The 14,049-nt window shown below is 35.4% G+C and overlaps 1 protein-coding gene and 1 pseudogene across 2 annotated transcripts; one reads left to right on the top strand and one right to left on the bottom strand.

Moving 5' to 3' along the window:
• The first annotated feature begins 4,724 nt into the window (after window positions 1-4,724).
• On the top strand, window positions 4,725-8,408 carry LOC132630449 (ribulose bisphosphate carboxylase/oxygenase activase 1, chloroplastic-like). Of its 2 annotated transcripts, none has more exons than XM_060346015.1 (7): window positions 4,725-4,887; window positions 5,859-6,178; window positions 6,587-6,692; window positions 6,809-6,894; window positions 6,982-7,454; window positions 7,761-8,045; window positions 8,176-8,408. In XM_060346015.1, the coding sequence occupies exons 1-7, from the start codon at window positions 4,843-4,845 to the stop codon at window positions 8,286-8,288; spliced, it is 1,428 nt and encodes a 475-aa protein (XP_060201998.1). In that variant the 5' UTR covers window positions 4,725-4,842; the 3' UTR covers window positions 8,289-8,408. The 2 variants fall into 2 exon arrangements, with proteins under 2 accessions (XP_060201998.1, XP_060201999.1); XM_060346016.1 differs by having other exon boundaries at window positions 7,761-8,084.
• A 1,521-nt stretch (window positions 8,409-9,929) lies between these two features.
• Window positions 9,930-13,376, bottom strand: LOC132633746 (putative F-box protein At1g49610; annotated as a pseudogene).
• Window positions 13,377-14,049: the final 673 nt, after the last annotated feature.

Raw genomic sequence — 14,049 nt, 5'->3', positions numbered from 1 at the left:
AAAGCTAACTAAAACTCATTTTACGGAACAATATTGAAGTTGTTTGTTACTACATTCTGTTTGATTGTTATAGTTATACATCACATGCATGTTCTATACTTATTTGGTTCAGTTGTTATGAATTTTTTATTTAATGAGTCAATGAATTCACCACACATTTTTCATTTTACATATTTAGAAATAGAAGGGTAAGATGCTTATTTTTAGTCAAGCAAATGCTATTATAAGATGCTTCGTATTGAACCCAAAAAAAAAAAAAAAAAAACCGACTAACCCAAAAAATCCAAGAAAAATCGAGAGATAAAAACCCGATTTTTGTTGGTTTGGTTTGGTTTATCGATTTAAAAACCCGATAAAATTGGTTTGGTTTGGTATTTGAAAAATCCGAATCAACCCGGTCGATGTACACCCCTAATTGCGGCCATGTTTTGGGATTATGACAAGAAAATAAAGAAGAATGGAGCTTATTGCCTTGCTGATTTCTATTCATGTCTTCAAAATTTTGTGTTGATGCGAAGGAATTGCTTAATTGTGATCATGTTAAATAGGACTTGACTTCAGTTTAAATTAATTGTGTCTAGGATTAAAGCTACTAATTAATAATAGGGAGAATAACGTATATATACATAAGAATAGGGTATATTTACAAAATATGATGATACTTTTCAGTTTACAAAATATAGCGATAGATTTCTTACAAAACATATACAAAATATTTAGCTCAATGCTTAAAAATTCGCTCAAAATTTTGTGTATGAAAATTATATGAAATGTGTATATTTCGCTCAAGGCTGAAAAATTTCGCTCAATATTTTGTGTATGATAACTGCATGAAATATGTATATCTTGCTCAAGAATTAAATATTTTGTTCAAAATTTTGGATATGAAATATGTATATCTCACTCGAGGCTTAGAATTCTCACATTTTTCGTGTATGAAAACTATATAAAAATGGTATAATATATGTATATAACTGTATAAAATTTGTATAAAGTGTATGATAGGTTTTCGGAAATTTAATACAACTACAACTACATTGTATACAACTTTCATACAAATTAATAATTTTGAATCTCGCTTGGGGCTTAGAGTTCCGATCATTAATAAAAAAAAATTGCTTCTATTAATACTTATCCTAGTCTACGTGATTAATGTCTAGATGATTCAACCAATTCGGAATCAACATTGATCAAATTAATCCAAATTCGCATAGATTCTAAGAGGAAAGGGCGTCTGATTCCATATTCTATCTGAAAACGTAACATTTGCTTGAATGGACAATTGATTCAACAAGGAAAGTTGTTTCGTGCAGAAGCAGATTGAAAGGTATTGGAACTTGAAAAGTGGGACTTGGAACAGTATTTAGAAGAAGGTATTCTATTATTATTCATACAATTCATTATCCAATCTCCTAATTCAACACCCAGATCTATGGAACCGCCTCGTCTGCAGGGTTGGTGGAGAAAGCTGAAGCTTAAGGTTCCACCATTGATTTCTCTAAAAAACCCAGCCCTCCACCACTCTTCAACCAAAAATTACTATTGGGTAGACAACAACTGAGATCCAAACAACAGAACCACTGATTTCACGATTGATTACTTTGAATCTCGTCCCTATTTTAGTCGATTAAACCACCATATATGGGTTGACTAATATTAATTGAACAATCAATTAGAAGAAGAAAGTGGCAAGGATTGCAAGACCAAAAAGATAGAAGACAGCCTTCAATGTGGTGGTATCGCTGGCTGTGGTGGGTGCCTCAGTCGGAGTTGCACTTTTGGCGGTGAGGTAGTGGGTGGACAAGAAGAGTCGATGTCGGGAGTTAAAGAAATATGGATGAAGGATAATGGGGAAGGGAAGGGTTCAGTTTTAATTTTTTCAGATTTGTGTGTAAAGGAGAATGGGGAAGGGAAGCGTTGCCCTTTTAATTTTTCAGATCAGATATATTTTGTAATTTTATTGTTATATTTTGTAAATAAGAAAAAATATCCCTATGTTTTGTAATATAGAGTCTTACTAGTATTATTAGGTCGCCCTTCTTGGAGGTAAAGAATTGACTATTCTACTAGCTTAAGAATCTCTTGGATATATGAATCTTTGACTCTAAATAATGAATCTGATTAAACAATCTGAAGCACATACTATCCAAGTCCTTGTTATAAATAAAATAATGTAGAAATGGCACCAGATAGCCGGTTGGAGCACCCATATGTAATAACTAGTTTTAAAATTTATTTAAATTTATTCAGTTTTGGCAAATTTTTTTAATCATACTGGAAATAAAATTCAGAAATCCAATATGTGCTTTTGACAAAAGGAGTCCTTCTGCAGTGGATTACTGTTATTCTTGCATTAAGAAGCACAGTTGTTACGATCATGAAGATTGAAAGTATCAATTGATGCATAATCGCTTTTACTTGAAAATAATTTAGAGAAATTCACTATATCTCGACATATATCAAAGCTCCTCGTGATTTGCTACGTGAATTATTAATGGAGTAAGCTTTTATAATGATATGTCAAAAGTAGTCATTTCGACTATCTAAATGTGAGAATTCAGGCCCGCAATTGAAAATTCATCTTGACGTTTAAAATTTGATTTTGAAATGACTAAACTTTAAATACATTATAAATTCGACTATTTTTAAAATAGCGATCCTAAAAAGGACTATTGCACTTCCCCCAACTAATAATATTATTGTGGATCATGCATGTTCATTACTCTTAAAGGATAATTCCCATATGTGTAACGGCTATAAATCCTCAAATCATAGAGGTAGAGGCATCTCTACTTTGCACTTGGTATTAATTGTGTAATACCTTCATGTTTTGTTGCAAAAAAGTCATTGTTGTGAACTTTTGGCATTAACGTTAATCGAGCATACAACCTCATCTACTCTTAGCGTTTTCTTGCTATCTACAAGTTGGAGTTTGGTGTTATAATATACACCGTTCGACTATGACATAAACTACAAATTAGATTCTATAAGTTGCAAAACAAAAAAAAGATAAAACATGGCGATGATAACGAGTATCATTTACATGCCATTAATTTCCAAAAAAAAACCTTGTCTCAGGCTCAGTTCAAGTGAAACATGAGGCCAGTAATACACAACAAAACGCCACGTGGACGAAATCATTGGTTAAAAAACATCCACGTGCATAAATTTATCTTGTGATAGCAAGAGAATTTGGAATTGCCCATCAATGTCTTCATGATAGATGTAGAAGCTTCTGGAGATTGGAATATAGCTATAAATTGCCATCTTTTAACTTGTTCTTGAAATGCTTTTAATTAATGGCTAACAATAAGTCTTTAGGATATGGGGATGGGGAGAGGCCTAACAGACATACCTCGAAAGCAACTAATTTCCAGAAAATATTTTCTGGTATTTGAAATATATTTTGAAAAAAGAATTATTGATAATAATGCAAGAAAAATGGATGGTTTTTGACGGAATTTTTGAATATTATTCCCTAGCTCAATTTATATGACATAGTTCGGATTTTTAGAGCCAAACTTATTTATATTGACCGTGAATTCAGACATACAATCTTTAAGTTTTATTGAAAAATAATATACATATTTAGAAACTACATAAGAAGCACTATAAGTCACAATAATTAACAATTTATAAACTGGGACAAGGGATAAAACTTAATGAGATGTCTACTAGTTAGTTAGAACAGTAATATTTTCCGTTATACAAACAGAAAGTACATTGAAATGTGTCATTTTTCCTAAACGTTAAGGGGTGGTAACTAAAAGAATACCGAAGTTCATATAGTTTTAATTTGAATGATAATTAGTAAACAAATAATTTTGTTCCTCTTGGACATCTTACAGGATTACAGATGGCCGTGTTTTCTATAACTCATAGCTCAATTGACCGCTAAATTTCTTTAGGAGGTAAATAAATAACTTCCGTGAGATACATTGAGTTCTTTTCATTTGTAATCGAAAATGTCCGCATATAACCTACGTACTATAAGATTTAGAACAAATATAGCCTCCGCTAAAAAGGTGACTTATTTATGCTCCTGCAGTCACATAAGTGTCTCAAGTGTACCCTTTGATCCTTTTCTTTTTTTTTTTTACTAACAACAACGTCCGAATCAGTTTGTGTAAACTTCAATTATTATATATAATAATACTTGTTATTCCCCACCAGGATGCGACTGAAACTTAGGCAAATTGAAAAAAATCACGTTAGATTTTTTGTCTTCCTTATATTTTTTCATAATTTTCACCCACTCTATTGATCAGTATATGTTTTACCTACTACCCTTATGTGCAAATTAAGCTCTTTATTATGCAAGCATGGTGACCAGAAGCCCAAAATTTTCAAATGTGTGATAGAATGCAAATAGTAACACAATAATTGCCTCAAGTTCCCTTTATCTACAATCGTAATTTAAAACAAAATTCAAAAAAGAAAATATTTCTGGAGGAAAAAGCAGTATAAACCATAACCTCAAAGCCAAGTGGTTCCAAAAATACTCATTTTTTGTTGTTACTCTATCTAGTGATCCCCTATCCAAACAAACAAACAAACAAACAAAAAAAAAAAAAAAAAAAAAACCATGTCAAAAAACTAAAGTCCCCTTGAAATGTCCACCTAATATAGCCAATCTTCAATTGTGTGGCCGTTAGGAATTCGTAAGCCAAATCCACATAAATTTTCGTACACAACACATCAACTTGTGCTATAAAGCGTACCACTTGCCATACTTTCTTCACCAAGCAGTTGTTGAATTTTTTTTCTCAGCAAATTACAAAACAAAATTTTCAGATCAATTTTTTTTTTTTTTTTTTGAGTCTTTAGAGTTAGTCAAATACTATGGCTACCTCCGTCTCACCCATTGGAGCTGTTAACAAGGCACCGGTACTATGTTAAAACACTTTACAATTTTGTTTATTATTTATAACACTTAATTTTAACTGTCTTAGATATAAGACCTGATACTATTGTTCTTTTCTGTTAAAGACAAATATAATTCCATGCAGAATAATATATGTTAGTTTAAATTGATCTTTTGGTGTGTATAAAAAGAGAATTAGGGGTGGGAGTTATGGTTGTTCACTTTGGTACATACTAATAAATATTCTTGGGTAATGACTTGAAAGTGAAGTATTTTCAGTAAATTCTTTGATGAGGTTTTTGAATTTTGTGTAAAATAAGCTAGAAACTTCAAATGGATGATTTAAGAATGTTTGTGGTTAAGATTGATAACGGGGTGCCAAAAGACTATAGATTGTATGGTTTATTCAAGATTTCACTTAGATATAATCCATGATATTATATTTCTTTTCTGTTAAAGACGAATACGAATTCCATGCAGAGTAATAAACATTTAGCATAAATTGATCTTTTGGTTTGTATAAAAAAAATTAGTGGTGGGAGCTATAGTTGTTGTAAATTCTTTGATGAGGTTCTTGAATTTTGTGAAAAAAGAGCAAGTAACTTAACTTGATAATTTAAGAATGTTTGTAGTTAAGATTGATACTCTATTCGTCGAAATATATGTGAAAGTATTTGACTTGACAGGGAGTTTAAGTGAATAAAGGAACACTTGTGAAACTTGAGGTCTAAAATAAGTAATTAGAAATTTCTCTGGCTATAAATTATCTCATTAATGGTAAAATGGAAAGTTTGAGGTTAAGGTATGTTATTCTTTTTGGGACTAACTTAAAAGAAAAGAGTATTAGATAAATTCGGATGGAAGGAGTAAAATTTGGTGCCAAAAGGTTGACATTTGAACCAGAATTTGGTAGGATTAGACTATGGATTGTGTTGTTTATTCAAGATTTTACTATGGTTGTGTGGCTGTTGCTGAAAAAACATCATTGTTGCAGTTGAGTTTGAACAACTCTGTTGCTGGAACTTCAGTTCCAGCCACTGCCTTCTTTGGCAAAACCTTGAAGAAAGTGAACAACAAAGTTTCCAGCCCCAAGGTCTCAAACAAGAGCTTGAGAATTGTTGCTCAAGAAATCGATGAGAAGAAACAGACCGATGGGGACAGATGGAAGGGTCTTATTATGGATGCATCCGATGATCAACAGGATATTGCAAGGGGTAAGGGTATGGTTGACAGTCTTTTCCAGGCTCCTACGGGTCAAGGTACTCACCATGCCATTATGAACTCCTACGAATACCTCAGCCAAGGTCTTCGCCAGTAAGTTCTTCATGCTGAACTATGTGATCATCTCATGTGAGTGCTTACACTGCTAGAGAAACCACACTTTAGTTATGTTCCTTGACACAACTCTCACATGCAGTCCTGATCCGATACCATGTTGATTGTGCGGCTAAAAGCTTAAGCTGTTAGAGAGACCATGCCTTTATTTACTTAATTATATCCTTGAACGACCCTCACAAGCGGGTCTAATCCGATATCATGTTGAATTGGGTGACCAAATAGTCTAAAATCTTAAGCTGCTAGGGAGACCACACTTTTATTTACTTAATTATGTCTTTCGACACTCAAATTCGGAAAGAAACTGTGTTACAATTCTTGAAAATTTTGAGAGCTCATTGTTTCTGAAGTTTTGATTCTAAATGTATTTTCACCTGGCTTAACTAGATACAACTTGGATAACAAGTTGGATGGATTCTACATCGCTCCTGCTTTCATGGACAAGCTTGTTGTTCACATCACCAAGAACTTCTTAAAACTGCCCAACATCAAGGTCTGTTAAAGAGATGTTTCTTCAAAAATTCTGTCTTTAGCAATCTTTTATGGTAAAAGAAGACTGACCTTTGTTTATGGTAAAAGAAGACTGACCTTTGTGTATGTTTCTTACAGGTTCCACTTATCTTGGGTATTTGGGGAGGAAAAGGTCAAGGTAAATCATTCCAATGTGAGCTTGTCTTCAGAAAGATGGGAATCAAGTGAGTATCGCGTTAAATAACATACTATCTTTACTAAGAATTTTCAACAAAATAGATTAAAGTTACTTACTATGCAAAAACTTGCAGCCCCATTATGATGAGTGCCGGAGAATTGGAAAGTGGAAATGCTGGAGAGCCAGCCAAATTGATTAGGCAAAGATACAGAGAAGCTGCCGAAATCATCAGGAAGGGAAACATGTGTTGCCTCTTCATCAACGATCTTGATGCAGGAGCCGGTAGAATGGGTGGAACTACCCAATACACTGTCAACAACCAGATGGTGAATGCCACTCTCATGAACATTGCTGACAACCCGACAAATGTCCAGCTCCCCGGTATGTACAACAAGCAAGAGAATGCCAGGGTCCCTATTATTGTCACTGGTAACGACTTCTCTACATTGTATGCCCCTCTTATCCGTGATGGTCGTATGGAGAAGTTCTACTGGGCACCAACCAGGGAGGACAGAATTGGTGTTTGCAAGGGTATTTTCAGAACTGATAACGTGCCTGATGAAGCTGTTGTCAAGATCGTCGATAGCTTCCCTGGACAATCTATCGGTAAGGACTAAGGACACTAAAATAATTGGGTGTTTTTCATCTTTGGTCCGTTGGCCAAACTTAATTACGGGCGCTAGCCAAAATATACAAAACATATACACTTATTATGTATATAATATGTATATGTTTGTAGTATTATATGTATATTTGTTCTTAATATACAAAAGATATACATTTGTTGGCTTCTATATCTAAAGCGGTCCAAAAATGTAAATATCCCAAAAAACAAATCAAAGTTTAAAATTTTCGTAAGATGAGTAACAATGTAAATGATGATACTGATAGATACTTTTGTTTTGAAAACAGACTTTTTCGGTGCTCTGAGGGCGAGAGTATACGATGATGAAGTGAGGAAGTGGATTGAAGGCACCGGAATTGAACAGGTTGGAGAGAAGCTTTTGAACTCTATCGATGGACCACCAACTTTTGAGCAACCAAAGATGACCCTCGATAAGCTCCTCGAGTATGGTAACATGCTTGTCCAAGAGCAGGAGAATGTTAAGAGAGTTCAATTGGCTGACAAATACCTCAAAGAGGCTGCACTTGGTGATGCCAATGCCGATGCCATCAACAACGGAGCCTTCTTAGCTAGTTAAGAAATCTTCGTCGACTTATAGCCTAAAACAGGAGGTTTGATTGATGTTGTTTATGAAAGGCTCTTGCAGTAAGATTGAAAATGGAGAAGAGTTTCTTGACTTTTCTATTATCACTTTGGATGCAGGAAAAGAAGCACATGTTGATATTCCTGTTGCTGAAGGCTCTACTGATATAATTACAACAAAACTTGATTCAACTTCTATGGCTGAAGATGGAAACTATCTTTTCAAATTTTGATTGCACTTTTTTGGGAGTCTATTTGATATGACCTGAATTGTGTATTTATGAAATCAGTTCTGTAATGTTAATACAAGATTTGTTTTGAGTTTTTTGTATCTATGTAATCAATTTCTTGAATTTGAATTTCAAGCTCTGGTTTATCCAAAAATTACCTTAAATATGGGACCCTTAGTATTTAAACTCTGTGAGGTAACACCACTAACTCGGAAAAAGGGAATAAACACCAAAGAGAAGAAGATTTGTGTACCATACAACACTGGAACTACACAGCAGAACACATCATATATCATCTGTAACATTACTATAACTGCAGGTTTATTAATTTCAAAAACATATTTAAGTGCATCGGACTGCTATCCTTCAATTTTGTGTTCTTTATTCATGTTTCGAAGCCTTAATCTTTAGTGTTCTTCTTCATATATTTTTACAATAACATGATTCAAGGACTTGGCAACAAGCCTAAAGGGTTATATACTTAAAAGTTTCACTTGAGGCAACATATTATATGATCTCCAGGAGACAAAGAAACATCTCAAAAATATTTCAACAAAGAAAGATATTTACTTTCACAGAATGCAATAGTTCATCTTACAAAAGCATGTTTGACAGAAATAAAACACAATCCATGCAGCTTCTGAGTAGCTGATGTATATAGTTCCATCGGAGTACAAAATGACATTACGTTGTCAGTTGAGGAAGGTAATGACTGCCCGGGAAGACGCCCTAGGCAGACTTAGTAATCTCTGAGCTACTTTTAACAAGGACATTGGTGAATTTTCATCCTGATCCCTTTTTGCTATGATTACGAGATTCTCTAGCACCCTCCCGTTCTTCAAAATGAACTCTAGAAATTGAAATATGGAGTGTTCATCCACAAATTGGGTAATCTTGACTGTCTTCAAATGATGCAGCAAGCATTTGACGTGCTTCGCTTGTGATACTAAGGCCTCATTTGTTTGCACTTATTGGAGGTCTGAATCTGAATGGTTCAGACCTTAGGCTATTAAGTTCATTTGTTTGCATTAAGATCTAAGCACTTATTGGATCTGAATGGGTCTTTATCATTAAGATCTTAAACCAAGTCTTAATATCATTAAGAGGTATTCTTGTATGAGTTATTTTTTACCACAAGCTCCACACCCAACCCCACCCCTTTACTTCAACCCCACCCCCACCACCCACTCTCCACTCCAACCCATCCTCCACTCTAACCCCACGCCTCCACCTTAAACACACCCACCCTCTACTTAACCCCACCTTGCACTCCAACCCACCCTCACCCTCAACCCTCAACCCTCAACCCCACCCCACCACCCATCCTCCACTCCAACCCCACCCCTCCACCTCAACCGCACCCACCCTCCACTCAACCCTACCCTACCCCCACCCACCCTTCACTCCAACCCACCACTCCCACCCGACCAAACCCAATCCCACCCCACACCACCCACCCCCGCTTCCCACCACCAACCCCACACCCCCACTCTCATTCCCCACTACCCCCACCTCCTACCACCAACCCCACTCCATACCACCCCCACTACCTCTCACCCCTCACCCCACCCACCACCCCTCCACCTCCACTCACCACCCACCACAACTATAAATCATCTCCACCATTACTAGTGAACATTATCAAATAACATTTTATTTTATTGTATTTATTTTGTGATATTTAGTTATTTTATGCACATTCAGATGTTGAAAAACAAACAGTCTTAATCATTCAGTGTTCAGATCTAGAGACAACATCTTAATCATTTAGATGTGCATTCAGATTCAGATGTCTTAATCTTAATAAAAACTAATGAGGCCTAAGTAGTTCGAAATGCAGAAGTTTTCTGAATCTGCTAACTCTGTGTTTTTTGGCTAGAATAACATTTCAAAGATAAAGTTTACTTACATTTAGATAGAACATAAAACTGATAACACAAATGATCTCCAGAAGTCAGTAGAGGAAAATGGATATGTTTTGGGGTAAATGGAAATTTTACTCAAGAAAATGTAGTGAGTATAGTTTTTAGTTTGTCAACTGAATCCAAATTTCCATAAAGTTATAAACTAGAGTGAATAGGTTAAAACCTCCCTAAACTATCACCATTTCGTGAGTTTTATACCTAAACTTGTTATGCCTTATAAAATTTTATCGTTTGAATTGTGTTATTCTCTTCTTCCATTTATAACATAGTGATCGTGGTGGCAAGAGCCTAGTTTAAAGTCTAGAATGTTTCTTGGAGTGATGAATTAATCATGTTTTAAGTGGGTATTTGATAAATAAACAGGATTCATCCCAAGTACATGAATATTCTTAGTTCATGTATTAGAAGATTAATGTAAGAAAACATGAATGGATTTTTTCATGTATTTGGGAGAAAAGAGAAATATAGAATTAAACCATGAACATGTACTAGACTAGATTCAAATTATTCTTTCCTCCACTTGTTTTCAAGGGAATTAGATTGACTGAGAGTGCTCTTCCCCAAATTTCCGACAAATACTCGGTGCAGAATATGTAAGATAAGAAATAGAGAACACTAAAAGTTTAGGAAATGTGTACCTCTTCCCAGAACTTAGATTCCATGTCTATTATTAGCATCTGTAAGCCTGGTGAACCTTTTAGCAGGTTAACTGTCCCCACAAGATCATCTTCCTTCATATGTATATTTAACGGGACACATTGGTAAGTCGAAATGGGAAAAGGAATACGTCTCTTCTCCCTTTGTGCTAGAGCCTTGTACCATCAAAATCACAGAATCCAGAGAAAAAAAGCAGATATTTCAGCACCCACCAGGACAAGCAAGCTCGATCTAAATTTCATGACGAAGAAATTGTATAATATGCGCAGTCAAAATATAAAGACACACAGCCAAGCCGTTAATGTCTTACACCTAGACGTATACTAGAATATAGGTAAACATGATAAATTTTGGCTTGCTTCCTTCCGATAGGATCTAAACCAAGCAATGCGGTGCTACCACCGAGAATTATGTGCTATTGGTCCTCGTCATTTTCTTAACTCAGGCCACATTATGTGGAAGTCTGGTAGTTCAGTGACAGTAGGAATCCTACATAGGTATATAAGGAATAAATAAGATCCGTAAAAGGTTCATGGCATGGTTGAACGAAGAGAAACACAGAAGACTGAGAGAAGGTGCAGGAAACATTAGCAGGAATTTCAGTATAACTCAGGCCACAATTTGGTCATTTTAGATATATGGAGAAATTTTGCGATTGGCAAGCTAAGGAGATTTCTTCTCAAAAGACTCGGACCTAATTGGACCTTAGTATCAGTTTTTCTAGTTAGATGAATTCAGGTGAGCTAGTGACAGTTCAGTTTCCTTGTGAACTTGGAAATTTGTACTGACAGTTGCATTTGAAATGAATATTGTTTTGTTTACAAAGTAAAACACTTATCTCTTGAAGTAATTATCTTTTAGGAAGTAGCCTAATGCTTAACACTCAAAGGATCCTACGGCAGATCTCTCTTATGAATTTCGTTTAACATCAAGTTTCTACCAATGTGCCTGATGTACATAGGATCATGCCTAGAAAGCAAAACCAATCAGATAACCATTACAAGTATTTCACTCTGCTCCAAAGGTTAAGACACCAAATATACACCTCACAGGACACACAACAAAAGGACCTCACATAAAATGCGAAACAAACCAAAAACATATTACTTGTTTAGAATACTAACCTCAATGCACCAAGTGCCCAATGTTAAGCTCTCAACCTGTTTAAGGGTCCTAACTAACTCCATTAGGTTTTCCTGCTGCCATTTTAAGTTGTTGTTTTCTCTATGGGGATAAGTATATGGACGAAAATCGAGGGTGGCATGAACAACGGATGGCACATTCACCAAAACACACTTCCGATAAAAAGATCCTGACAGGTTCAGAGACTGAACATTGGGGGCTGAAATTCTCATGACGGAACCTTTGTCATACTCATCTAATTCATAATCAACCGATTCATACTCACATACAATCAGCACTCTTAAAGGAGAATCAAAAGTCAGATTATTATAGCCCCAGCACGAAAACAACTCAAAGAATTCCAGTTTTGGAGCACCCACCATAATATTATGAATGCTTTCATTCCACAACACTGAGAACCGGAGGGTTAACTTTGTCAACAAGTTCCAGCTTATCTGCATATCAGGTATAACCCTGCAGCTCAGCATCCTCAAAGTCTTGAGCGACGAATTTCAATACACACACGGAGGTGGCAACCAATAGAAACAGTCTGCATTAAAGTCTAGAAAGAGCTCTTCCACGCTATTCCTTGCAGCATACAAAATCCATCCATCATAATCTTTATGAGAACTACCATTTATATATAAGTCAAGTCTAAGTCTTCTGATCTTATGAGTGCCACGACGAAGCATGGTCCGATTCACAAAGTCCACATAATTTTGATAGGGAAAGAAACCTTCAGAACCAAAATCAAGCTCTTGGACAATAGTCCACAGGTGCCGCCAGCATTTCGAGAGAATTGTTGTTCTGACAACATATCTCATGGGCAGGAATGAGAGGATGTGAAGCAGTATTGGTTCAGGAAGCTCACTAAGACGATCCATACGGGAAATGGATGAACATTGAGCACAAGCTGTAACAAAATAAAGCTTTAGATTGATCAATAAAGAGCTTACAAGCATATTGTTCATCAACAGTAAACCAAAAGGAAAACAGAAAAGGGAGGTTCCAAGAAAAGTTCTACAAAACTAAAAAAAGAAAATAACACAAGTCTTAGCATGAACCCCAATAGATTCTTTCTCTCTTCTCTATATAGGCATCTTCCCAGGGTCCCAAATGTGATATGACATATTCCCACATGGATCCTCCACCATGGCTAGATTTACAAGCTCACTAATTTATTATTGGCAAAATACTCTTCACTCCATATAGTTATTTGATTGGAATATGGTCAAAGGATGAGTTTATTCCACTGAAGGATTAGATTTTTCAGATATGATAAAAGGAGAAAGTTTTTAATCTTTATCAAGAAACAAACAAAGAAAAATAAATGATGATTGCAGCAGACTAATAAGAGATAAATTCCATCATTTTCAGCTAGAATTAAACAATTTCCTGCAATGAACACAATTTTAATATTCCCAAATAACTCAATGATATCAACTAGGCGTACAGCTGGCTCTCCAACTTTGGGTGCAGGCACCTCAACTTGTTTCCACTTTGTCAGTCGGACACTCCAACTTATAAAATGATCATCTAGACCTCCAAAATTCACGTGTCACGTCAGTGCTACGTCAATATTTGTGTTTATATGTTCAACTTTATACAAGTTAAAGGTGTTTACTGTGCACCTCGAAGTTGAAGGGCATAGTTATCAGCTGAGGCCAAGTTTGAGGCTTGTTTATGTATTATGCCTATCAACTACAGTATAAAATTAGTGTAAAAATGGAAAGATGATGTGAAAAATTATCTCCTTTTTCTGTATATTCAATGCACTGTACAACCATGTATAAATACAAAACAAAAAGAATCAAAAATAACAAACTACTACAGCTGTCCTATTCTTATTTGTTTCCATCCAGCTGTCCTATTTTTGTTTGTTTCTACCTAGCAACATATGGGATGATAACAGGTAATTACAATGGAATAATATATTTACAGTGTTCTAGATAATTCTATGTACAAGGCCTAAATGTGTGTGGGCTGAGTGTGTGTACGAGGCCCATTTTATGAAATGTTGATGTAAGCCCAAGTCCAATGAGTCCACAAAGTCTTTTATC

The sequence above is a fragment of the Lycium barbarum genome, chromosome 3, assembly GCF_019175385.1.
Source record: "Lycium barbarum isolate Lr01 chromosome 3, ASM1917538v2, whole genome shotgun sequence".
NCBI lineage: Eukaryota > Viridiplantae > Streptophyta > Magnoliopsida > Solanales > Solanaceae > Lycium > Lycium barbarum.
Note: the sequence above shows the minus strand (reverse complement) of the source record. Positions and strands in the feature narration are given on the sequence as shown.

Excerpts from the sequence above, each read along its gene's own strand:
- LOC132630449 (XM_060346015.1), top strand. The coding sequence starts at position 4,843 with ATGGCTACCTCCGTCTCACCCATTGGAGCTGTTAACAAGGCACCG. Across the intron at positions 4,888-5,858 it reads GAGCTGTTAACAAGGCACCG|TTGAGTTTGAACAACTCTGT; the intron begins GTACTATGTTAA and ends TCATTGTTGCAG. Across the intron at positions 6,179-6,586 it reads CTCAGCCAAGGTCTTCGCCA|ATACAACTTGGATAACAAGT; the intron begins GTAAGTTCTTCA and ends TGGCTTAACTAG.